The 25,664-nt window shown below is 44.1% G+C and overlaps 1 protein-coding gene and 1 long non-coding RNA gene across 6 annotated transcripts in view; one reads left to right on the top strand and one right to left on the bottom strand.

The window, feature by feature from the left end:
- The window catches only part of LOC141956531 (uncharacterized), a 47,751-nt gene that overhangs the window by 8,627 nt on the left and 13,460 nt on the right, over positions 1 to 25,664 (bottom strand). For 2 of the 4 annotated variants that reach the window (XR_012632926.1, XR_012632930.1), the window contains exon 4: positions 5,391 to 5,524. The exons of 1 other annotated variant lie outside the window; for it this stretch is intronic. This is a non-coding gene — a long non-coding RNA (uncharacterized LOC141956531). Of the gene's footprint in view, positions 1 to 5,390; positions 5,525 to 9,055; positions 10,687 to 25,664 lie in introns of those variants that run through there. One more of the 4 variants, XR_012632932.1, reaches the window with a different exon arrangement.
- Positions 7,327 to 25,294, top strand: PSEN2 (presenilin 2). 2 transcript variants are annotated; one of them, XM_074897324.1, is made up of 11 exons: positions 7,327 to 7,345; positions 12,203 to 12,399; positions 13,156 to 13,385; positions 14,356 to 14,497; positions 15,370 to 15,437; positions 16,250 to 16,470; positions 17,323 to 17,421; positions 19,187 to 19,264; positions 21,602 to 21,721; positions 22,246 to 22,364; positions 24,250 to 25,294. In XM_074897324.1, exons 2-11 carry the CDS (start codon positions 12,256 to 12,258, stop codon positions 24,403 to 24,405), a joined length of 1,377 nt encoding a protein of 458 aa, XP_074753425.1. In that variant the 5' UTR covers positions 7,327 to 7,345; positions 12,203 to 12,255; the 3' UTR covers positions 24,406 to 25,294. The 2 variants fall into 2 exon arrangements, with proteins under 2 accessions (XP_074753425.1, XP_074753424.1); XM_074897323.1 differs by lacking the exon at positions 7,327 to 7,345 and adding an exon at positions 7,357 to 7,440.

A 25,664-nucleotide genomic window follows, 5' to 3' on the forward strand; every position in this document is an offset into this window, starting at 1 on the left:
TGACTTGATAGGGAAGATGAGGAAACTGCATCTTCCCTATTTGTCATGAAGAACTGTAAATTTTTCTTTTGGATATGGGTATTGCAGCTCTTCTGACAGCACTACACCCACCCTCTGTCTTGTTGAGTTTCATGCTGCCGTCAGTGACAGCACAGATGCTGGAATTGAACTGCTTGGTGACTGTCAGGCAATGCGTCCACAGAGAGGTGGTATTCTTTTCCCAAGGATTTCAAGCACGGAAAAGCTCCTGACTGAACCAAGCACAAACCAAGCAGACTGCCTACCCCGTGTCTAGATTTTCACAGGACTGCTCTCCAGACAGCTGATGTCAGGGAATTCAGACTGCATCACTGAGCACTGATCCAAATTCTGGTGCAATACCTCCCTTTGCTCAGGTGCTCACATCGGCTCTATCACAGTGCATTGTCTTTTCTGATACTTTTCCCTCCTCCTTATATTAGGACCACACGGTTTCTATTTGTGCAAATATCCAGTTCCTCATGTGAATTTAGGAAATAGCAAATACACCTCCACAGACACCACAAACATTCTGGAAAACCTGTAGCTTGCATTCATATGAATGCCTCTGCTTTTTATTTATTTGCAATGTCCTCTCCTTTGTAATTCTCTACCGGGTAATGACTTTCTGCCAGGCTAACTTCACCTCGACAGTGTCAGATCTATGTGCTGTTCTCTTCCATTTCCTCCTCCTTGACTATCGTATATTGTTATGTGAGCTGTTAAATAGCAGCTGTACTTCAATCCAGCCCTGGCTGAAATGATCTCCAGGCTCCACCTGGGCTTTGGGAGACAAATACAGACAGGCCTAAATGGATAGAGCTTATCCACCACCATCAGTCAAATCTGCCCCGTCTGTGAGAGTTGCAGTATGACTGTGTTTCATGAAGACTGTTTTTGACTAAGGATGAGCGTCACCCATAATGCCTGCAAAGTTTTGCTGCTCTGGAAACACATATTACTGTTATATGAAAACATCTCTTGAGATGTATGGGAACAACAAGGTGATTTGGGTGAAATACAGCAATGGAATGGAAAAAGACAAGCTTAACTGTGCTTATGAAAAATTACAGATGAGGAGTATGATTCATTAGCAAAGTGCAAGACCTTGCAAAATTTAAAAATAATTAACTTCTGAATTTCTTCTTGAAGCAATTGATGCTTGTCAGATGGGGAAGAGAGAAGTTATATAGAAGAAGATGAGGAGTACTAGTTACTGTTATTTCCTTAATCTGAGACCTGTGCTTGAACCTCCCTGCTACATAAAAGAAATCTTTTGGTTTTTTCTTCAACTTACAGTTTCATTGTACAAGAGGAAAAATAAAGCCTCAAGGTTTTGAAAAGCCACAGTGGTTTAACTGTAGATTTGCCTTAAAACTGTGTGTTTGATCAGTAGAAAATCCCTGTGTGAACTCTCTTACTTCAATTATCTTAAAATGTAATGAACTCTTCAATTACTGCATAGCTGAAAATCAAACTGGCTTGAACCAGTTTAACAAAGTTCGTTCAAAATCTAATCTAAGGCTTGATTAAATGCTGTTAATGCAAAGTTAAATAAATTAAATGCCAGTAAAGACTATTTTAGGAATGCCCACTCCTGCTGAAGCAGAAGGGGTTTAAAACAAACATTTAATTTACTTTAAAAGTTAGTAAGATAAACTATTCTAAGTGCTTCTGTGGAGAGAAGTTTGCAGAAATATGACAGTGGATTCTTTGGAAAACTGCTGTTTAACATGAGTACATTAGTGAAGTTCAGAAACAGAAAGTGATTAAGCCTTGGGTTTTTTTAGAAACAAAAATCTAAATAGGACGCTTTTCCCCTTACCCATTAGCGGAGTGAAAAATCTTTGCTTACATTCTTTCAGATTTCTTGCCATTGCTGCTACAATTGTAGCTCCAGCAATGGGGACACTGGTTACGATACAGCTGTGCCAGCTGGGGCAAGCTGGGCTGAATCTGAGCACCTGAACAATGTGGTGGAATCCAGCAAACGTGGCTTCAAAACAATTGCTCTGGTAGTGTCAGGAGTTTTGCAACACAGATAAATTCTCCACAGAGGGCTACAGGAACACCTAATGTATTTCGCAGGAATCTGGTTGCAATAAAAACTCCCTCAAAGGATTATCACACGGTGTAACCGAGTTGAGGCTGCAGATGTCCCTATGTCAAAGAGCTATCGCTGCTACCCAGGAGATGTCCGTGCATAGAAGGCCTCTGCCACCTAGTGTATACAGCAAGACTTTCTTTTGTAAGTTGTGGAGGCGGGAACCTCCTTGAAATACAGCCGGGGAAGGAATTATTTGAATATTAATGTATAACTGACATTTCTTACCAAAGGAATCCATCCATCCCCACGATGACTACCAGCAGAGGGCCCAAGTACATTATACAGGTTCATCTACGTATTTATGGAGAACATCTTGTTTTGTCTGACATATGCATTTTTAAAAGATGTTAGGCATGTATTTTCCTTTTTCCCAGGATTGACTTCATTTCAGTTAATTACTGATTTATCATTGAGTTCAGGCAGAGAAGAGCAGTGTTAACTCACAGTGTTCCAAGTCACATGAACACGTCTGCTGACTTATTGGAGCCTGGGATTGTCTGAAGGGTTTGTCCCAGGATCTGGAAAGCCAAAGAGATACCAACAAGGGCATAATACTGCTTTTCAGGTTGGTGCACTTGTCTCCTAAAGAGGTATTTGATTCTTTAGCAAAACTGTAAAAAACATGTACCTAAGGAGGCAGGAGAAACTGTCTGAATGAGATAATGGTCCAAAGGGCACCATGGCAGCAGGAGCTCTGCTCCTTCTCCCAGGCAGGCACACAGCACTTACTCCCTTTGGAGCAGTCCTGCTCCTGCTTGATGGGTCCGCAAAGGACCCGTGCTTAAAAGAAAGACTTTGGTGGCATTGCATTGATTTGAATGCATCACTGATTGCTTTCTGGCTGCACACTTAACCAGATTTAATTCCTGTTCCCTTCCCACCACCTTGGCCTTGCCTGCTTGATCTGGGTCTCATGTTTAGCTCATTTCTACATCCATCAGAAAGCAGTCATCTACACAGTTTCTGTGGTGCTATAGACCCTGGAATGAATGGACCATGAGATGATCTCAGCTCTGTGCAACACCATGGCAGACATGTACTGAATGAACATTCATGGCACACCTGGTTACTATCCTCTTAGGATGGAGATGTGCTTCCAAGAGTCAGATCAACAGTGTACAGTCTGGGGGTCTTTGGATCCATATGTTGTCTCTTTTAGACAGAAAGATATGCCTTGCCCTTCAGTACTGGAGCATAAATCTGAACTGTCTGGTTGAATCTGAGGCTTCATGGATACACCAATGTGGTATTACACCTTAAAAATCAACACAAAGGTATGACACCAATATATACCTGTCCACAGGTGGCATTCTGTCATGAGTCCTGGCTGTATGCTAATTACTCTTATCAATGAGCATGTCTCATTAAGTTATAAGAAAAATGTTCACTTTGGTATTCAGTAATGACCTTTCCTTGATGGACTGCAGATTTACAGTGGAATAAACTGAGCAAGACTCTTGGAAAATACCCTCTATTCTAGCATAAAGCCTCAGATCATGCAATCACAGACTGGTTTGGGTTGGAAGGGACCTTAAAGGTCATCTAGTCAAACCCCTCTGCCATGGGCAGGGACACCTTCCACTAGACGAGGTTGCTCAAAGCCCTGTCCAATGTGGGCTTCAATACTGCCAGGGAGGGGGTAGCTAACACTGCTCTGGGCAACCTGTTCCAGTGTCTCACCACCCTCACAGGAAAGAATTTCTTGTTATATCTAATCTAAATCTACCCTCTTTCAGTTTAATGCCATTACCCCTTGTCCTATCCCTATGCACTCCCTGATAAAGAGTCCCATCCTCCCCCATCTTTTCTGTAGCCCCCTTTAAGTACTGGAAGGCTGCTATAAGGTCTCCCTGGAGACTTTTCTTCCCCAGGCTGAACAACCCCAACTCTCTCAGCCTGTCCCCATAAGGGAGGTGCTCCAGCCCCCTGATCATCTTTGTGGCCTCCTCTGGACCCGCTCCAACAGGTCCATGCCCTTCTGATGTTGCAGCCCCAGAGCTGGACACAGCACTGCAGGGAGTAGAGAGGGAGAATCCCCTCCCTCGACCTGCTGGCCACACTTCCTTGATGCAGCCCAGGATACAGTTGGCCTTCTGGTTGGGCCTGACCCTATTCCTATCTTCAGTGTAAGGAGAAGAGGTTTTAATGTTATTTTGACAGATGGTGTTGTGTCTGTTTCCATTTGAAAGCGCAGGGAGCATCTCAGTGTTTGAATCTGTGTCAGTAGTCCTATTTCCGGGTTTTATTTATACCTCCTAAAATAAAACAGTCATAATTTCTTGGATATATTTGGAGGACTGTTAACAGTTTATGACCAAAATCTCCCTGAGATCTCCTACTGTTAAAATCTAAGTACTAAATTGGAGCACATTAGGGCAATCCCACAGAATGTTCCTATGTACTTCAACCACCAGCCTGGCAACAATTGCTTCTGGTTAGAGACACTGATCTCCTAAGCCAAAAAGCTGTGATACGTCGTCACACAATTTTCCTATGAATGGCCATACTTTATCTTGAGAGATCCTTAAGGAAATTACTTCACAGATCTGTTCAGAGAAGATAAAAAAAGCAGAAATATTTTTGATGGCCATATGAGTACAGCGTGAGGCTTTGTTCCGAAAGTCTTTTAACTTGCTCTCAGGTCAGATGCTTCTCATGTGATGCAGCTAGGAAAAAAAATATGTGAAGGGACATTCTAACTGAAAGCTGTACGGTAGCAGCTCTCAAGGAAGGAAAGACAAAAACGAGTTTGTCTTCCTATTACCCACTTCAGGGTACAGAAGAGGAATACTGAGGTAAACTAGATTTTTGCCTCTGAAAACTACAGAGCAGGCAGGCAGAATACACATTCTCAGAAAGACAGCTGGGTTTCACATACCCCCAGCCCCCAGCCATCAGTTATTGTGCTTTCATGAAGGTTGCAGTAAATGTAATTTTTCCAGAAATCCTTTGCTAGGTTGCACAAGACCTACACCTCTTTGCACTTGTCCAACAGGGTGGAAGAAAAAGGGAGGATCCAGTGAGAACATGGAAAGAAGCAAGGAATTTGTTTGTCTCTAAACTTCAGGACAGAGACCTAAATAGATACCTGTGGAGTTCATGTTAATGTAATCTTCTCCCAGAGCCCTTCATACTCAAGAACAGCATTTTTAAGAAAGCAAGCTGCAAGTTTAGTTTCTAAAGCTGCTGAGAAAGGCCAGCTGGGCTTGTAAAACCAGTTGCCATCCCTTCAGCCCCTAAAAGAAGGAGCCTAAGAACAACTTACCTATTGCCTGCACAGATTTGTTTCACTGGAACGCGCTTGTTGCTGGCTCAGTGATAACTCTGGACAGGCTCAGATGGACTGGCTGGCTGCCAGCGAGGTGGAGAGCAGCGCAGATCAGGCTGTCAATGCTTTGGCTTTAAAGATGTAAAATGTTTTAAAACAGATAAATATTTTTACTATTATCCCAAATTTGTGTCAGCTATGTAAGTTCCACATAAAAATAAAGGGTTACAGCTACTGTCAGTTGTGGAAAATCCGAGTGCAACCAAAATTGCTCCTTCTGATATTAAACAAACTTGACAAGCAGCTGAGCATACAAAGTGTAAAGGATTCAATTTATCAGAGAAATCCCCATTTAAAAAAAACTCTAGCTGGGTCAAGTGTCCAGCGAGAAGGAACTCAACAGCTCAGCGCAAAGACCAAAGACAGATGCAGCCTTTGAGAGAAACCCATTAATCTGAGCTCTGATACTCTGCTAGTGAAGAATGCAGCCAAGCACACAGTTTATCAGTTTTCCTAGACTGGCTTTACCTTGGCAAAGGACACCTGGACATGCTTTTATAGGCAGCTCTCTGAGGCTCTGAAGAATTTTACATGTAACTTATTTCTGTGTGCAAAGTAGTTCAAAATAAAGACTACAGGTGTAAGGAAGGCATATCACTTGTCACTGGCATTGTGCAGGAAATTTGAGGAAAAGAATCTGATTGCCAGCTTAGGTCTGGAATCTGCAAAAAAATCCATTTTGTCCAATGACATATAGCAGGACACTTATACCTCACATCTCCTTCATTGCTCTCTAACCCTCCATTTGCATGGCACAAAGCAAAGAGGAACATGAAGCTCTTCTGTCAAAACTCCTCATTTCTGCCTGACGTTCCACCTAAGTGACAACAGCAGCAGAAGGAATTTACCATGACTCCTGTTCGTGTCTCTGCCCCCACAGATGTTACGCAAGTTACAGAGCTGCCAGAATTTTAATTTCACTTAACTGTTGCTTGATAAAGCAGTGGGAACAACAGAGGCACAGGAGTAGTTTGTGTGCTGGTTGAAAAACCGTTTCATCTGCCTAGAGGATGATCTTGCTATCATGCTAGAAATTAAAAAAAAACCAAAACCAAAAAGGCTTACACTCTGAAAATACAAACTTCTCACAGCCATAGCAAATAATGTGAAAATGTTTGTAATTTTCCTTTATTCGCCCCTCTGATCTATACTGAGACGAGGTTAGACACAACTCCAAAAGAACAATTCTTTAGCCATTTCCTCTGGTTTCTACTTATTGCTCCAGGCTCCCCCCTTACCTTTTTATTTCAGTCAGGATCTGCACACTCACATAGCTTTCCCCTTTACTGAAGGCGGTTGAAAATGCCTTAAAAGCGCGAGTGGCTCAGTTAGTTACAGGGTTTGTAAAAGCGCGAGTTACGGGTGTAAGGGCAGGCATTTTCAAGCAATTAGTTTAGCACTGCCTTCCGCCGGCATTATAGGTTTCAGGCACCCAGCTGTAAGGACGCGGTGGCGAGGCTCTACCGGGGAGCTCCGCCCCGTTATCTGCACACTTCGCGCGTCCACAGAGCCGCTTCTCGCAGCGCCTGCCCACGGAACAGCAGCACACAGGAGGGGCCCCGGCCCAGCTGAGCCGCTGAGGACGAAGCCCGGACGCCGCCGCCCAGACCCGGCCCCAGCCCCGGCCCCGGCCCACTATGGCGCTGTGGCCACAGCCTCATGGGTCGCCCCACCGCCAGAGGAAGGGGCGGGGAGAGCCGCCTTCCTATTGGCCGTCCCTCTTCCCACCTTTCTCTCCCATTGGAGAAGAATGGCTAGTAGGCGGGGGAACCCGCCGAGCGACAGCCATCTCGGCGAATCGGCGGGCGTGCTCGCCCCCCTCGCCGGCGTTGTGGCCAGAGTGCGCCGGAGCCAATGGGAGCGGAGTGGAGCTCGCGCGGGGCTGGGAGCAGGTAAACAGCGGCGGCGGCTCAGGCTGCGCCTCAGGGGCCGGGCGTGGACTCTCTCCCCGCCGGGTTGCCGGGGCTCTGCGGGCGCGGCGAGACGGGTACGGCCTTGGGCGGCCTTAGCGCAGGCGTTCGGGGTCGCCGTGCTGGTGGAGCCGTGCGAGGCCCCTCCGCTGCACGCCGGGGCCCGGCCCGGAGGCGGGGGGGAGGAGGTCCGGCAGCCTCGGTGGCTCGTTCTGGTGAAAGTTGTGTATGAGTGTGTACGTACACAGACGTGTGTCTGTATGTGTGTGCATGTTATATATATGTGTATGTATAAATATGTATTTTTATAGGTGTGTTTGTATATATACATGTAAAATTTAAATATATATATGTATTTCTGCTGGCCGTTGGCATTCATGCCCACAGCCCAGGATTCCATTGGGAAATGCTGCTGGAAATCCCACGGAAACCAGACTTCTAACCATGAGAAAGGATAACGGGCGAAAAGCGCCTTCATGGGTGTAAGGTCTCCTTCTGGCCTCCTGCAAAATCTCTGTCTGGCAGGATTGTTGATTTTTTTTGTAATTTTTTTTTTTTTTTTTTAAAATGCTTCTTGTCTCTCTCTCTGCCAGCCGCTGTGTGGGTGGCCGGGCTGGCCCTGTGCTGGGGCGGACAGGGGAGCCAGCCCAGCCCGCAGCCCCGGTGTGTACCCCTGTGCCCGGCCTGCAGCAGGGGCACCCGGGGCTCTGCGCCCCCGTGGCTGGCGGCCCCTGCTGCCCTGGGGACTTGGGGAGGACGGGGAACCCCGCCCTGACACGGGTGTCCTTGGGTGTCCCTGGTGTGTCACCTCCAGCACTGGTTGGCTCAGGTGCCCCTGGCAGTATTGGGACCAGCATGAGTAGCTGCTCCTGTGTGTGAAGTCTGACCTGTGAGGTTTTACTGGTGGATGTAAGTCTGCAGGGCTGTGGCGCCTTTTTGCTGTGATGAGAAGTTGACTGCTAGTGTATTTGGGCTTAATGCTGGCAAATCCTTCTGACGCTTTTGGGGAGGGTCTGATTTTGGCTCTGCTAGCAAAATAACTGTTTGGGGCAGCATGTTATGCTTTTCTTGTGGGGCAAAAGAAGGCAGGGCTAATTCTGCTATGCTGGTGTGCCTTAAAATGGAGAAAGAGCGCTACAAATCTCTACAACTTCCCATATTATCTCATGTTTTGTTACTTTTGCGTTCTGGGGCTGAAAGTGAACAGCATTTGAGATGCTGTGTTGCAGGTCCCCTGTCATTTCAGCAGCATGCATGTTCTGGCTTTATTTATTGGCTAGAAATCTCCCCTCCTAATTTTGGCCCTACCACTTAAAAGTTTTTTCCTCCTCTTTGTGATTATTACAGCTGAAACTTAGGAGAACATCAGGCTTCTGGTGTCAGCCTAAAGCTTTACCTTGATCTAAACAAAGCAAAGAAAAACTAACTTTCTTCATCTAATTGCTGGCAAAGAGAACAATATGTATAAGTGGGAATTTTAACTCTCAAATGGATTATTAAATATTCTGACAGACTGTAGCAGCTGTTCTGTGCTGTGTATTGTACTGGTATTATTTTTGATGGATGAAATGCAAAGCAAAGGATTTAGGTTTGTTTGCAGCATGAAATTAAAAGGCAGACAGAGGCTAGATCCTAATGTTAGTGCAAATTGGCCCAGTTTCATCAAAATTCATAAAACTGATTTATTGTAGTTAAGGAAAGAGGTTCCTTCATGAAGGACATCGAAAAGAGAGAAATGGTGACTCCTGCTCTCCTGCAGGCTTCACAAGACTGCTATGAAGTAAGAGTCGTATTCCCACCTCAGCTGCTCTCTTACAAGAAGCACTTACTACTGACCTAGTTTTTGTCCCCTTTCATTTTTGCCATACGTTGAGAGTTTGGTCTTTTGGCTCTTAAACATCTTATGATTTTTGAATGGAACCTAAAGTGCTCTCCCAGGGCAGAGGCTTTGTTCTTTTGCTCTGCTCATCCCAAAGGGCACTATTGTGCTGGGTACATGTGTGTAGGAGTGACCAGGCTGGTCCTTCCTCCCCTGGATGACCGAATGCTTAAACCAGAGCTCTCTCTAGCAGCCAGCACAGCCTTGGTGCCAGATCAAAGTGCAGCTTTGTGTTAGACAGACTCCCTCCTGGGTCTGTGGTGGGGCACAGGGGGAAGGCCAGTGTTCCTGCCTCCATAAACTGTATGTCAAAGACCCCTGCCTGGCTAAGAGCCATGCTGCCTTGGGTGTTGCAGACCTGAGGTGAGGGTGGGCTGCTTGTCTGGAAGTGAGCAGAGGGTTTGCCACTGTAAGGCTCAACTCTACTGGAAGGTGGCTGGCCCAGCACTCCCTTTTCCTCATGTGGGCACTGTCCCTGCTCACATAACCGGCCTGGCAGCTGGTCCTGCTGGAGCCTTGCTTTGTGAAAGCTAAAGAAAACAAGTGCCTGTTGTCTCTTCAAAAGAGCTAGACAGCTGATGAGCACCTGGTGTTGGCACCAGAGAGACTGAAGGTAGTAGGACAACCTCTTTGCCAGGACCATATATTTTAGTCAGTTTAAGGCAGCTGTGAGTGCAGCGTTTCAGGATCTGTTGAGAGCTGGTTGCCACAAGAGCTCCTGCAAAATCCTGGATATGTTGGGGTCTGTTTGTGTCAGCCCTTGCTGAAACCAAAGCCTTGTAAACAGGGAACAGTAAAGCTGTGTTCAGGTCTGAGTCTGCTTGCTGACCAGAAGTGTTGTTGCATCTTTGCTTTTGCCCATATCCTTGTTGAGGGGGAACAGCAGAAAATGTCCAGTTTAAAAATGTCTGTATTACATGATATTCTTTTTCCATGTAATCGTGGAGGTTAGTAATTAGCACTGTGGCTTTGTTCTTGGTTTAACCCCTCCAGTGGGCATAAGTAGGGTGTTGAATGTAGGCTAATTGGCTGTCCCCTCTAAATCCTCTGCAGATTTGCTCTGTTCAGATAGCAAAAATTGTGTGGCAGTTTCTTAAATACTGGGAGAAAAAGTTCTTTAATATTTTCATTGGGTTGTTAAAACTTAAATATTTGTCCCAAATTATCAGAGAGTAAATCTCTGTTCCTTCCCTGGTCTCTGACATGGGCAGAAGGCTTTAAGAGTTATTTAAATTCCATGGGTCACAGATCCTGTGGCATGCATAACTCAGCCTGTTCACAGATCCAGAAGTATGTAATGATTGAATGGCTTTATATGCCTGACTTCTTTAAAGGACTATATCCTATAACTGAACCAGAATCTAGGTTCTCAGCTGTAAATTGTGAGTCCTCACATGATCAGTTGGAAGAGTGTGTTAAGCACCTGGAGTGGAGACTTTGGGCTCTGTAAAAAATAAGGACACAAATGCAGGTGTTAGGCAGTTCACTCAGTAAGAACACAGTATTTCTGTGAAGCTGACAGGTCTGTCTTGGGGGCTACCCATGCATTTGTTATGTGAAACATAACAAGTAACTGTAACACTTTTATTGCTAGAAGAGAAACAAAATGGTATGAAAAAGCTTGGAGAAGGCAGGGGAGGAACAGATGTCTGAAAAATGTTTCACTTGGGCAGACTGAGTTGACATTCTAAAATTTCTTGAGGGTGCCAGATGTGTTGAGGGGGTTGTGAAAGAAAGGGGAATCTCCCACTCCTCCCTCCAAAGTGAATTTCAGTTTCTTTAGTGAGAAGCAAGAATATCTCACAGATCTTCACAGTATCCACTCTGACCTCTCAAGCTGGCTGGTAGACAATGTAGTGTACTGGTTGGACTGTGAAGACATGATTCAGATTTAAGTGACTGTGTCCAAGTCACATGGCTTCTTCAGCTTCCCCTTCTGAGCTGGATATATTTCTTGAGATACATGAGCTTGGGTACAATAATGCAAAGGATAGAGATGTTCTTGTAGCTATTACAATTTACAAGCTTTACAATGCATTAGAGGTTTGGTTTTGCTTATGGACAGGTAGTTGAGAAGCAGGTGACTAAATTACTCTGATTTACTCCAGTTGCTTTGTTAAGCTGACTTAATAAATACTAAAAGGAATTTTCTTATCACCTGCCTTTAGAGCTTCCTGAAATCCTGGCTTTAGGGCTGTTCTGCAGTATCTGGGGCAGTGTACCTTCTTTATCTGTTGTCTAGAAAGAAGAGCTGTTCCTTTCTGCACTGTGCCATTGCTTTGCTTATTTTTTTTTTGTACAGTGGTAGGTGGAAAGAGGCCATACATTCCTAGCCCCCACTTTTATCCTCCAAGTTATTGCCCTTCCAAGTAGTTTTGCTTTTAATCACAAGGAAACATATGGGGGGGAAAAAGTGGCTCTCCTAAGGAAACAGGTCCTTCCCCTTCTACACAAACCTCCCCTTGTCCATGGGCAGAGAGAACTGCTTATAAAATTCATCTGGTTAATAAATATTCATAACAGAGAAGACAGAATGTAACTCCTGGTTAGTGGCTTATGTGAAGTTAAGGCTCCAGGTTACTAAGAATGTTATGCTACCTGCCGATGATTGCGGGAGTGTTGTGTAAGATCTGAGCTCTTCTTACCTTTCTAGCAGGCAGCCAACATTAGAGGTGAAGCATAGAGGCAGCAACTGCGAAAGCTGTGGCAAAGAAAACTCACTGAATTGCTTCAGTGCTGCATTTTGCTGTTCTCCCTGACTGCAAAAGTCACGTGGACTTTAACTGAACAGGCTATCATGCCTGGGGTAACAGCAGGCTAAATCAGTTGTTTAGAAGGAGATGGAATTACTTAGCATGCTGTATCCTCCCTACTGAAACTGTGCCTCCTCTTCAGACTTCCAGTTGTTTGCACTGTCATGTTCACTGTTTGTGTTCCTTCTGCTCTGCTTGTCCCCTCAGCTTTGATTAGTGCTTGGCTGTGGCCTTCCTGAGTGCTCCCTAGGAAAGTGACGATGATCACCTTCATGAACAACTCAGACAGTGAGGAGGAGGCCTGCAATGAGAGAACATCCCTGATGTCTGCAGAGAGCCCTCCAGTACCCTCCTACCAGGATGGCCTGCAAGCTTCGGAAGCAGGGGAAGCGCAGGCACGTAGGGTAGGTGTGCATCCTTCCTGGGGAGTGAAGAAATGGCGTGTGATGATAGATACAGTCCTGCTAGCCCTCAGTCCCTCCCAGCAGACTGGCTTCTAGGACTGGTTTCTAGGACTGGCTTTGGCCAGTGGTGTTTCTCTGGTGTCACTCTCAGCCAGCAGCAGCAGTACCTGTTCCCATTTCCTCCACTGTGACTTTTTTCCCCCTTTTTATTTCCATGTATACTCCTCCCTTTTCCTTTTGGTAAAGATACAGGCCTGATGGCCTTTGTTAAAGAATCAGGACCCGATGGACACATGATTCTTGCAGGATATCCTTTTCAGCCTTCTTGTTTTGCCAGGAACCCTTTGTCTGCTCTGGTCAAATGCAGCAAATATTAGAACAGAACCTAGTCCTCCTGCCAGCAAAGCAGCAGGGTAAAGCAAGCACAGCATTGCTGTGGAGGGAGGAACCGGTCAAGCTTATGCCACCTCAGATGACATTATTGCTATCTCAGTTCTGGGCATCTTGCCCTTCATGTGCATGTGTCCATCTATATATTTGCACTTGAAGAGGCCCTTAGATATTCATGGTTTTGGTTTAAAAATTGCACTGCAGCCTGTTTGCAATGGAATTTCTAATTGTATTGTTGGTACCTTTCTGTTAGGAACAAGTTGATATGCTGTGGTGGCCTACAGCAGCCTCATGAAATATGATGGAATAAAGCTCTGAACACAAAGAAAAGAAGCGTCTTATATATTTGCTAATATTTCTTTTCAGAAGAGGCGAACAGGTAGCAACCGTAACCCTAACAATATTGCTGATGGGGAAATGTCTGACTCGGGTGTTCCAGTGCGAGAAAGCGCCTTGGAAAATGAAGAGGAGGAACTGACTCTGAAATATGGAGCAAAGCATGTAATCATGCTCTTTGTGCCTGTCACGCTTTGTATGATTGTTGTCGTCGCCACCATAAAGTCAGTGCGCTTCTATACGGAGAAAAACGGGCAGCTGTAAGTGGGGTCTTCAAAACAGCCTCTGAGTACCTGGGATCCCTAGCTTTACACATACGTTCCAAGCACGCGGGTCTGTGTACACAGAGTGCTTCCTTGGCAGGTTAGGAGGATCTTTACACGGCTAAAGGTGGCTGTGTCAACAAAGATCTTAAAGTACGCTACGTTCATCTGTGTAAGTTTTTTCCGTACCTGCATTATACTGATTCATTAGCACTGTCATTAGGGCACCCTAAGCGAAGCCTGTGAGCAGCATAATAATGAAGTTGCTTCATACTGCAGCATAAAAGGCCCAGGCTGAGCTCCTAGTCTGTTCTCTCGCTAGCTGGCAGCAATCAGGGAATAGCATGTTCATTTGGATGAGTGTCTCATTTCCTGATGACATTTCTGTTCCTGAAGACTCATGGTGTGGATACATAATTCCATCCAGCTCTTGCTGACTGTGCCTGAAGAGCACCCCTGGGGCTCTAAATGCACTTCATGCGTCAGGTAGAGAAACGGGGACTGTGGTCACTTGAACTGAACCAAAGGTAACAACACGGGGGTGCAGGGTGATGAGAGAGGATAAAAGTCCAAGATTCTCCTATCAAGTGTGGAAAGAAAGGGTGCCCCCGTTAAAGGACAGCACCTGGGATGTATCCTTATAATTATCATGGAGAGGATCCAGAGCATGCAGTAAAAATTCGTGGCCTGGAGAGAAGTTACTGAAGTTAAATGAAGTCATTTACACTCCAGGTCTTTTTGTTTAGAGCTCTGCTAGCCACAGTTTCTCTGCAGGAATGTGCTTTTGATAGCGCTAATCTTTAGTTGATAATTAACTGGAGCCCAGCCCCTTCAGAGGCTACATCTCATGTGCTGTCCTTGGCAGTCATACCTCCCTTTCTTTCCCACACACAGAGGGGTCTGGTTTTATCTTGGGGCAGTTAGAAGAGAATATATATAATTATATGGCTTTTGCTTTATACTGCAGGATCTACACCCCTTTTAGTGAGGATACCACGTCTGTGGGCCAGCGCCTCTTGAACTCGGTGTTGAACACCATCATAATGATCAGTGTCATTGTTGTAATGACTGTGTTCCTAGTTCTGCTCTATAAATATCGCTGCTACAAGGTAAAGTGTTCAGGCCAGAGCCTTTTTCACCTGTATGCTGTGAACTTGAGTTCAAGTGGGGCTTGCGTGTCAGTGACAACTACAGGCACTGCGCTGGCTAGTCCACATCTTGGTCACAGCAAGAATCATACTGTACAGAAGCCATTGTCAGTGGTGGTAGAGCTGTGCCCCTGAATGTGCTTTGCTTTTATTTTGTCACTAATGGCAGGCTCTTAAAAACGACGCCTGTTCCTTTGGTTAGTCAGGTCAGAGTCTTCTCTATCCGATCAAAAAGTCCTGTTTGTACTTATGAACTAAGTTTTGTACTATTTACTGCAAATGCATTCTCTTAAGAAGTCTTAGGCAAGCTTTGTGGGAACTGGTATTCTTCCTGCTTGTGGAGGCTTGGAGGAAGAGGTACATGCAGGTTTTGTGGTGCTCAGGGAGTTGTTATATGTGGTACTGGCCCATCATTTGAGTGCTGGCCATTGCTGCTTTTTAAACTTGTTTCTGAGATGGATTTATTGTACAGCCTTGGTCAAACTCCTTCTCTTCCCTCCCCACCCCCCCAAGCAGAGTGAACATGCTTACCTGTCTAAGCTAGCAGCCAGTGTAGATACTCATGGAAATGGATAGAAAAGAGATGCAAAAAAACCCAACAGAACCAAACACCAAGAGATAAAATATAAAATGAAAGAGTTTGGGAGAACGGGGAGCAACTGGCTGTCCCTCTTCCCTCACTGGCAGTGGGGAAGGCAGAGTCTTTGGACACTGGAGGAGTGCCAAAGGAGACTGTTGGACAATAGGAAGCTGTGTCAGTAGTGCATGCAGCGCTGCAACCTGCAGCAGGGGTAACAGCCCCTTCAATCACTGTCTCTTCTTGCCCTTGATAGTTCATCCATGGCTGGCTGATCCTGTCCTCTTTGATGCTGCTCTTCCTCTTTACCTACATATATCTCGGGTAAGTGGGAATGGTGCAGGTAACCTGGCAGTTTGGGGCTCCTTCACCTCCTTGCAGAAAATCCCCAACTTAAACAAGAAAAGGAATGTCTCCCCTTTTCCAAATGGAGGTTTAAGAACTGTTAGAAGGGGATAGCTTTCTTTTTTAAAAAATGGAAAATGAGGTCTTTAATAGGCAATGCCTGATTTTTTACAGTGTCTACCCTACAAAAATCACTGGGAAGCAATACCGTGAGCATGAAACGAACAGGCTGAACCTTGTGATAGAGAGGTCCTGAATTATACATTGAGAAGCAAGTGGAAAGGAACTTTATGTGCTGAATTGGTTCTCTGATTTGTCTTGCCTTTTTCTGAGACTATATTGTTTCAAGCTCATTCCCTTAGCTCCCAGCTCAGGTAGAACCTGCCAGTGACACTTGTTAAGACTTTTCATTTTTAACTGTAAGCATCATGTGTCTGGTGGGATGACTCTTGCATGACAACTTTGCTGCAGACAGTCATGTAGCTGTAGGCCTATGTTCAGTTAAGACTTAAAATCCTGCCTGCTCAAACCCTTGGAATCACTGTTTGACCTCAGGACTAAGGCAGTGTGGTGATTTTCTGCACACACAACACGTCCATCTCCTGCAGGAGGAGCAGAGAGATAACAGCAGCAGTTGTCCACAAGGCAGGTTCCTCTTTCATGAGGAGAGCTGCTTCTATCCTGCTTTTTCCTGGTGTAGTAGGGGGCCTGTTTGTTTAACCACAGCTAATAGGATGCTTTGTGTGTCAGTTGCTTTTATTGCTTAGCTAAATTTTCTTGTTGTATTCCAGTGAAGTACTGAAGACATACAATGTGGCCATGGATTACCCCACTCTGTTCTTAGTCATCTGGAATTTTGGAGCTGTTGGAATGATTTGCATCCACTGGAAAGGTCCCTTGCAGCTCCAGCAAGCGTATCTCATTATGATCAGTGCTCTAATGGCACTGGTTTTCATTAAGTATCTACCTGAGTGGTCAGCATGGGTGATTCTAGGTGCAATCTCCATCTATGGTAAGTCTGGGTTGTGACTCTCAAGGTGTGCTTCATGAAGAAGTTACACAGTCCTGAGATTGCCTCTGAGTATGTCATTCAGAAAACAACTTTATGGTGCTAACAGCTTTAGAAAGAGCCAGATGGGCAGTGAAGTTGACTCCCTGGCTTGTCTCTTGCTAACTTGTTTATGTCAGTACTGTGCTCCTACCATGTCTTTTAAAGTGGAACACCGAGTCAGGGAAGTACTGAACTGCATCTACTGCATGGGTAGAGGTGGTTGGATTTTTATCAGTAGCAACCTGACAGTCTTGCAGGTTTTGTTTACAGTTATCAAGAGATCATGGATTTTTGGTATGAGTTACAAGTTTCAAGAGAACCTGCAGAACAAGAGGCAGCTGGGAGGTAATATTCAGATTGATGAGGAGCTCTGATGAGGAGAGAGGGTAGACAAAGAGAAACTGGACCCAAAGGCCTTCATTCATGTGAAAAATAGTCAGAATATGTAGCGATGGATTGTGGAATGTGAACAAAGTACCCCCAGTTGTCCTGTAATTAAATTTAACACCTTGATGTAATACTGTCATCTATTTTCAAAGAAATAATGTGGTATTCTCAAGAGGCTTTTTACAGAGTTAGCACAGTGAAAACTCTTATTACTACATTAAGTCTTGGGGATGGTATTTTAAGTGAAAACATCTTCAGGGAATAGAACAGTAGAGTTATGCCGAGTGGCAGAAACTGCCATTCAGGAAATCATTGTTAATATTGATAGGTGCAGTTTTGAGGGGAGAAGAGCTTTTTTTAAGATAAAGAATGTAAAATACGCATGATAATTTGACGTGAGATTGTCTGGCCCTTTTCTTCTTGCAGATCTGATGGCTGTTCTCTGTCCCAAGGGGCCACTGAGAATGCTGGTAGAAACTGCACAGGAGAGAAATGAGCCCATTTTTCCTGCATTAATATATTCCTGTGAGTATGATTAGAACGTTAATGTTTTTAGTCAGATTAAACTCATAACCTATTTCTGTGTTAAACCAAAGAGCACTATTTTAGTTACTTCCTTGCCCTAAGAATGGTGTGCATTTCTGTTCTGGAACAGATCATTTGTAGAAGGCCTTGTTTATCAGTTACAGTTGTGTCAACTCTAATTAGCCAAAGGCAGCCCACACTTGCCTTGTGAAGATGAAATGTTCAAAAGTAGATTTATCCTTTCGTGAATACTGTGCAGAACATGGTTTATGTTCTGCATACAAAAACCTGTGTTAGGTTGACGGTAGTTTGCAAAGTTCTGTGATTAAATGATGCTCACTCAATACACTTATTACTTATGCATACACTTTATAGACGCACTTCAAATGTGTGATGAGCTTCCATTCTTCCCATAGCCCCCTCTTGTTCTGTGTACTATATGGATGTCAGTGCTTAGAATATGTGTTATTACTCATTGTGTGGCTGCTCACTTTGTAAAGGGCTCTATTCAAGTATTGCTCTGCCAACAGAGTCAGTTGTCTTTTCCCTGGCTTTCTCTAGCTGTTTAACTATGATGGTGTCTGGTACGCCTATCTACAAATGCATATATGTGCTTAAGATTAAGATAGTTGGAAGGCAGGTGACTCAACACTCGCGGGACCTGGGCTCAAGTGCTTCATGGAACTCAGTGGCTTTTTCATTACATTGTTTAAGACCAATGGGTGTTTCCAAATGTTGGGTGCTAAGTTGAAGATGCCTACAACCTGATGGACTTTTTATTTCCAAGCATTTAATGTTATATAAATGCTTTTATATGTTCCAAGCAGAGCTTCTGTTGGCTTCAGCTGACCTCCCTTTTACTGGAGATGCTGTTATACTGACCTGAGACAAACTAGATTAAGTCTCTCACATGTTTGAGTTAATAAAGAGTTTATCTAAAGGAGAATGCAATTCAACAAATACTAAATACTGAACAAAAAGTTCCTGTGCAGAACATCAGTGTCTCCATTGCAAGACCACATTCTGTGGCTCCCTCTAGATGGAAAAATATCACCTTAGCTGAGCTTGTAGTGGAAGAGCAGGCACTGTGTTTGCCTTGGCTTATTTTGTTTAGTTTAGCTTCTATAAAAACAGGAAGACTGATGCATGCTTAAATAAACAGCTGATTTGAGTTCTCTTCCACTGATTTCAGAATGGTTTGTATTCCTTTTTAATTTAGGGATCCATCTCAAGAATAAACCCTCAAACATCCTTCAGTTGTTCTTGGAACCAAAACAGAAATAGCCATTATTTTGACAGGAAAGAACCAAAACAAATACCCAGAGAGAAAACTAGCACTCTAACTCCTGCATGCCCCTCACTTGTGTGCTTTACCTTTAGCAGAACATGAGGAGTAAGCTGTGTAAATTAGCCTCTGGTTAACTTTTGTACTACCATCATTTCCTGAGCAATATTTTATTTGAAGAGAAGAGCCAGAAACCAGGAAGAAAAGGAAGAATATGAGGACCCTAGTTCTGTATCTTTGTTTTCTTTACCCTACAGAGAAGACTATACTGACTCTTAGCTATTTGTGCTCTAGGACTTTCTTAAAAACTGAATGGATGCACTGCCTTAATTTTCTCGCACTTTGCCTTCTAAGCACCTAGGGAAACCAACTAAGAGTGAGTGTGTTAAAAGCATTTTCAGGGACAGCTAAATACTCAGCTCCTCTGAGCTATAGTGACTGATGTTTTACACAGATGATTACTTTCTTTCTCTCTTCTAGCTGCTATGATGTGGACAGTTGGAATGGCAAAGCCAGACACGGCAGCAAGAGGACCAAGTCAGCAGACATGGGATGCAGGTTTGCTTGCATGTCACTCTTCTATACAGAGCACTGTCCCATGGAAATAATGTGTATGTTTGAGACTGCAAGTAAATGTAAGCCCCTGAGTCCTGATGGATGCATTTTTTTTTTTTAGTGTTGTTACATTAGTTGCAGAACTTGGTGATGTTTTGAAACCTGCTGTTAGGACTGGCAGCAAACATGGCCAGACAAGTAGGAAGCTCCAGTATTCAGCTTTTACTTAAACAACCAAACAAAAAAACAAATGGAAGTGTTGTTCAACACACATCTTCAGAAGTACTGAAGTCAAAGCTGGAAGTGGCTAGTGGGGTTTTATATTTTTACTGCCTGGGGATGGTAAATTACAACATAGACTCAGAAATATCATAGAGTGGTTTGGGTTGGAAGGGGCCTTGAATATCAGCTAGTTCCAAACCCCCTGCCATGGGCAGGGACACCTTCCACTAGACCAGGTTGCTCAAAGCCCCGTCCAGCCTGGCCTTGAACACTGCCAGGGAGGGGGCAGCCACCACTGCTCTGGGCAACCTGTTCCAGTGCCTCACTGCCATCACAGGAAAAGAATTTCTTGTTATATCTAATTGGACTCTACCCTCTTTCAGTTTAATGCCATTACCTCTTGTCCTATCCTTATGCACTCTTGTAAAGAGTCCCTCCCCAGCTTTCCTGTAGCCCCCTTTAAGTACTGGAAGGCCACTATAAGGTCTCCCTGGAGCCTTCTCTTCTCCAGGCTGAACAACGCCAACTCTCTCAGCCTGTCCTCATCAGGAAGGACTCCAGCCCCTGATCATCTTTGTGGCCTCCTCTGGACCTGCTTGAGCAGGTCCGTGTCCTTCTTATGTGGGGGCCCCAGAGCTGGACACAGCACTGCAGGTGGGGGTCTCATGAGAGCTGAGTAGAGGTGGAGAATCCCCTCCCTCAACCTGCTGGCCACACTTCTCTTGATGCAGCCCAGGATACACTTGGCCTTCTGGTTGGGCCTGACTCTATTCGTATCTTCAGTGTAAGGATACTCTTGGCTTTCTGGGCTGTGAGCACACATTGCTGGGTCATAGTCAAATATAATGCTGATGAGCTGGTGAACTTGAGTGTGTGGCAGCATGTTGCATTGAGGCCACTGCCATGGAGCAGACATGCTTTTACCTAGCAGTAAGTGCAATATGGCTTACCCTGCCCAGGAGAACGAATGTCTTTTCATTTACCCTTGGGTAAAGGCTTATAGTTGGGCAGTTACCTAACACTAGCTGATGTGTTCCAAGTTTACATTCTGGTTGGTCCTGTGGTAATTTGTGTGCCTTTGACTTTATCTTCTTGAAATGCAAGTTAAACTGCAGTTCTAAGGTGATTGAGTAAAACCTGACTTGTGATGTTGGGAGGATTTCCCATTTTGTCCTGTTGCACTTCAGAGATGACAGTACCTTTTTATGTTATATCAATAAATGTATGCTAAGGTTTGCTAACTGAACATGCTGCTTATTTCAGGATAAAGCAGCTGACATACTAACAAACCACAGGGACACAATCCTGCTTTGAAACTGGGCACAGAGCAGGCACAAACTACATGCTGAGGTGTACAGAATGCCTCTGTGGAAGCTCTGTGTGTCCCAGAGCAGTGTCTGCTTGCTTCTGCAGCAGCATCCTGTCAGACTGATGTGGACTGGAAAGTTTGTATGAGTGCTTCTGAAAAATAGGCACTGTCAGAGTAATATATCACAGACTGGCTGCTTCCAAAAGCAAGGGCTATGTTAGATGTGTTTAATAGTGGGGGGGGGGGGGGGGGGGGGGGGGGCAGGAATCTGTGGCCAATTAAATGTGTCCACTTTCTACATGTGAACACCCAGCTCCAATGTCAGTGTGATTCAGGGCAGAACTTTTTTTATAAATGGCAGTCCTCTTAGTCATCCATTTTTGTCATATGACCAGTTAGGGAGCACCTCCACCCCAAAGATATAACAATGTGGGAATGCATATTAACTTTACTTGGTTTTACTTGTCATTCTAGCCTGTGCAGAGCAATGCTTAGTTCTGTGTATGTACTCACTTGTTAAAGCCATTGAACTCCTGGGTAGCTGCCAAAGCTGCTGTGAACATGTACTCTTCTGACTGTTTCAAATAATAACATGTGTTTTCCTCAAAGCCACTAAATGTCTCTGCTTGAACTGGTCCTGATGATCACACCTCCAAGAAACAAAGGGCTTACCCATTCCAGAGAAGCTTCACAGAAGTGTGGCTTTCATGTATTAAAACAAGTTATAAATGTAGCTACCTTTTGTGTTTTTTTGTTTTTGGTTTTTTTTTTTTTGTCTGTTGCTCTTGGCCTATTTCTGTGGAACCAAGCTGAAGATGGGAGAGAGAACCACAGGAGCCCTTCACATGCAGACTCTCAGATGTCGGAGACGAGGAGTCCTGTTCCAACCCGCCCTATCACTTCTTTAGAAGAGCTCGAGGAGGAGGAAAGTAAGGGAAGCTTTATACCTTGTTTTTAGTGTAGTCAGAGGCAGAGCCTGACGTTTTTACTCCTTGTGGTTAACACTCTGGTACCCAGTTTGGTCTAATCACAGTTAATCTGAAGAGTTGTAACTTGAGTAACAAAGATCTTGAGTCTGATGGTGTTACTACTTGCTGCTGCAGAATCTGTTCTGGGAATGTGGTTCCTGTAACATCTCTTGGCTACAATTTAAACAGTTCCTTCTTCCCTTTGCCTCCCATCCCACTCCGTCCTCACACTTCTTCAGCTGGTGGTATATCTGTAAACCAGCCCAGGGAAGCACCTCAAAGAGTGATGCTGAGCAAAAATAACTGCAAGAGGGGCCTGGAAGTCTCAGCCTTCTTAGTAATGTGTGGGATACTGAGGTTCCAGGTTGGTAGCCTGGACTAGGAAGGAACCTTCACCTTCTCCCTAGGGGACGAGAATTTGTTCAGGAGGAAGCAAAATGGGAGGAGCAGAATTAACACTTGTTTTCCTTTTCCCCTTCTCTCAGGGGGTGTGAAGCTGGGCCTTGGAGACTTCATATTTTACAGTGTGCTTGTTGGGAAGGCAGCTGCTACAGCTAGTGGAGACTGGAATACTACGCTGGCATGCTTTGTAGCCATTCTCATAGTAAGTGAGCAAGTTTTTAAAAACCTCTGTTACACCCTGTTTAGCATGGCAGTGTTGCCAGAAGTACTAGCAGCTGAGCACTGCTAAATCACTGCAGGTAACATGCTGGGTATTTAGGAGAAACCACCCAGTACTTTGTCTATAAAGACAGGCTTTAAACAGCCACTGAAGCTGAATGATACGGACTCGTCAAAGCAGAGCCAAGCGTGGAGATGGTGGGGGTGAAACAGCCCCAGGAAGAAGTTACAGCTGAACTGTTAGTGTGTTTGCTTCAGCATTAAAAGATTGGGGATTTCTGTGGGCTGTGAGAGTCAATATTATGAAGTCCACATTGATTAGCAAGTATAGTAGAAAAGGTTATCTCCCTTAGGCTAAGGAGAACTGCTAGATAAGAGGATGAAGACGTATCCTGTTCTGGGGTTCGAGCTGGAAAAAACAGGAAGGAAGGAGACTTAAAAGTCCGTGGGAATTATCAGTAAAAGCAGATGATGATCATACTGTAACTGCTAAAGGACTCGGTCCTGCCAGTTTTAATGATCACACACTGTTGAGCTTTCACCTAGGTAGAAAATAACTAGGAACTTGCTGTTTACATTAGCATCCTCATGGAAACTAACCAGAAGAGCAATGGCAGGATTTTTAGAGGGTAAAAGAAAGTGAATTATTGTGTCCTTGGGCCTCCATTTCCCCATTTAGATCCCAAGGATAGTGAAAGACAGTGACTTGTGAAGATCATGAATCAAAAAGCATGAAAACTAGAGATGAGCTAACTTAAAGTGTGTTGAGTGTAGCTTTCCTACCTCCCAGACCAGAGAAACCTATAGGATTACTTGGCTCCATATCCTGGGGTCCTGCACAGGGTCCCTTTGCTGGAGGAAATGTTCTCTCTTGTCTGTCTGTGAGGCCAAGTTCCCCATTCTGTTTCTTTTACAGTGCTGTTAAAATTTGTTCTGTCTCCTTTTGCAGTTTCATAATCCTGTTGCTATGTAGCTTTCTGGTTCCCAAAAATATCCTGCAGTGTCCCAGCAGTGAGCGTATCTTTAAATGTAGATGTGAACTAAGGAGCAGGTGTAGGCCAGACATGGTCCCTGAGCTACTGGCTCAGTTGGATTGTAATCAAACCTGCAGTTTAGAAACACTGATGTAAAAGAAATAATTAAAATATATATATTCCTGTCTGATCTTCAGCTAGTGGGTATTTTTTGGACCCTATTTTTTGTCTCTGAAGTTTTGTCATCATGGAGGAATTAAAAAGGGCTCAGATGAGAGAAGGAATCCACACCTAAATGCCATATGGTCTACCCAAAATGTACAAAAGCTTTCACATGTGCTACAATAAACAGATCTTGGCCTGCTATGCAGATAAAACCAGAATTGCCTATCATAGTAAGTAATCCAGTACAAAGAACAGCAGTGGATATTTTGTTTCTTTTTTTTTCTTTTTTTAATCCCAAGAGACCTTGAAAACTAGGAAGGTGTTAGAAGTACATGCTGCTGTGTATTAGAGTCCTGCAGTGAAACTCCTTATCTGTACAGTTCACAAGGATTTAAATGCTTTTCTCTGCTGGATCAGTACTTCGTAAGTAATGGCGTAGAACAAGATGTAAAATAATCTGTGAATAAATTAACCTCTCAGGGTCAGCTGTATGTCAGCATTAGATGTTGATACCACTTTCTCAGCAGAGAACTGTGCTAAAGATGAAAATACCTGGCCAACTTGTATGAAAGGTGAAGCTGTGAGCACATGTACCTCATGCCACTGGTAGCTTCAATGGCTGTACAGTGTATACAGCTTATTGTTTGTATATTAGGTTGTTGATGACAGATACATTTCTGGGCTTCTTACTATATCTCCTTGTGTTTTTTATTCTCTTCCCTCTGGCAGGGTTTATGTTTAACTCTTTTATTACTGGCTGTTTTTAAGAAAGCACTGCCTGCTCTTCCCATCTCCATCACCTTTGGCTTGGTCTTTTACTTCTCAACAGACAACCTTGTTCGACCATTCATGGACACCCTGGCCTCCCATCAGCTGTATATTTAGAAGAAGTGGGAGTCAGAGGATTCTTTTTAAAGTTTTGCTGTGAACTATGGTACACTGTTTGGAGTAAGTCATAAAGTTTTACACTTAGTGCCATATATTTCTAAGGAAAACACTAACTCTGTGACATGATGGATACTGAAAAATCTAATAGTTACATGTTGAACTGAGATTTTTCACAGGACTCTTGGACTCCAGTGAAAACCATGGCTCATTGCTGATGTCAGAGCATTACTTCTATGTTATTTGATGTGCAAACTGGCTGTTGCAAACACAGAAATGTTTATGTAGCATGTGACACTGGAGAGGTGAAGGGTCTGATTTGTGCTTCCAGAAGCCGAGGTATTTTAGCCCTGGAATTGCAGTCAAGTTTAACTGTACTCCAGAGTTTCTCACACTTTTGAAGTGGTGTGGAGGCATGTGGTGCAAGTAAATCATACCTGTAATTAGAAAAGCATAGCAGCCAGCGTGCACAGAACAGGACAGTGCGTTACACCTGGTCATGAGCATTAGAGAAGTGAGGCTGAACTTCGTAAGCTGCCTCTGGGCACACGACTTCTGTTGGAATTGCCCCAAATGCCTTTTTCTTCTGACCTTAGACGTAGTGAGCCATGACAGATCTAGACAGGATGTCAGTGGTGGGATGTTTAAACATCAGGCTTCTGGTTCTGAGCGTATCCACCACTGCAGGTAACAGCTGATGAAGGCAAAGCTGCCTGCTCTAGCGCATCATATCCTCGATGTGGGAAACCAGATACTTTTTCCTGTCTCCTCCCAGCATTTTATCTTTTTGGAAATCTTTTTCTGGGTCCATGATACAATCCTCATATCGCCATAAAGTGGAAATTACTGCACAACTCCAGTAAATCAGACATGTGACTTCTTGTGTGTATTTCTGGTCTCATTTCTGTGCATTATTTTAACTATTCCAAAGGAGGATTTACCTTCCCTTTATGAAGAGGTCCTCTTACACTGATTGAGACTTGGTTTACCTAGCTTTTGGTACTGTTTAAAGATTATTTTTTAATTACAAATTTTAAAATAGGTATTTGCTGTCAAAGGGACTGTTGGAAATACCCTGTCATAGTTTGTATCAACACGGGGGGGTGTGTGTGTGCAAACTTTAATCAGCTGTTACATTACTCTGCATAAGGCATCATTAATGCTAGGAATATTTACACACTCTCGAGTGAATTAATTTAAAAAAAATCACAGTGCTTGTTGACAATAAAAAATACAGATTTGACTGAACCTTACTGTTT

This window comes from Athene noctua, chromosome 1, assembly GCF_965140245.1.
Source record: "Athene noctua chromosome 1, bAthNoc1.hap1.1, whole genome shotgun sequence".
NCBI lineage: Eukaryota > Metazoa > Chordata > Aves > Strigiformes > Strigidae > Athene > Athene noctua.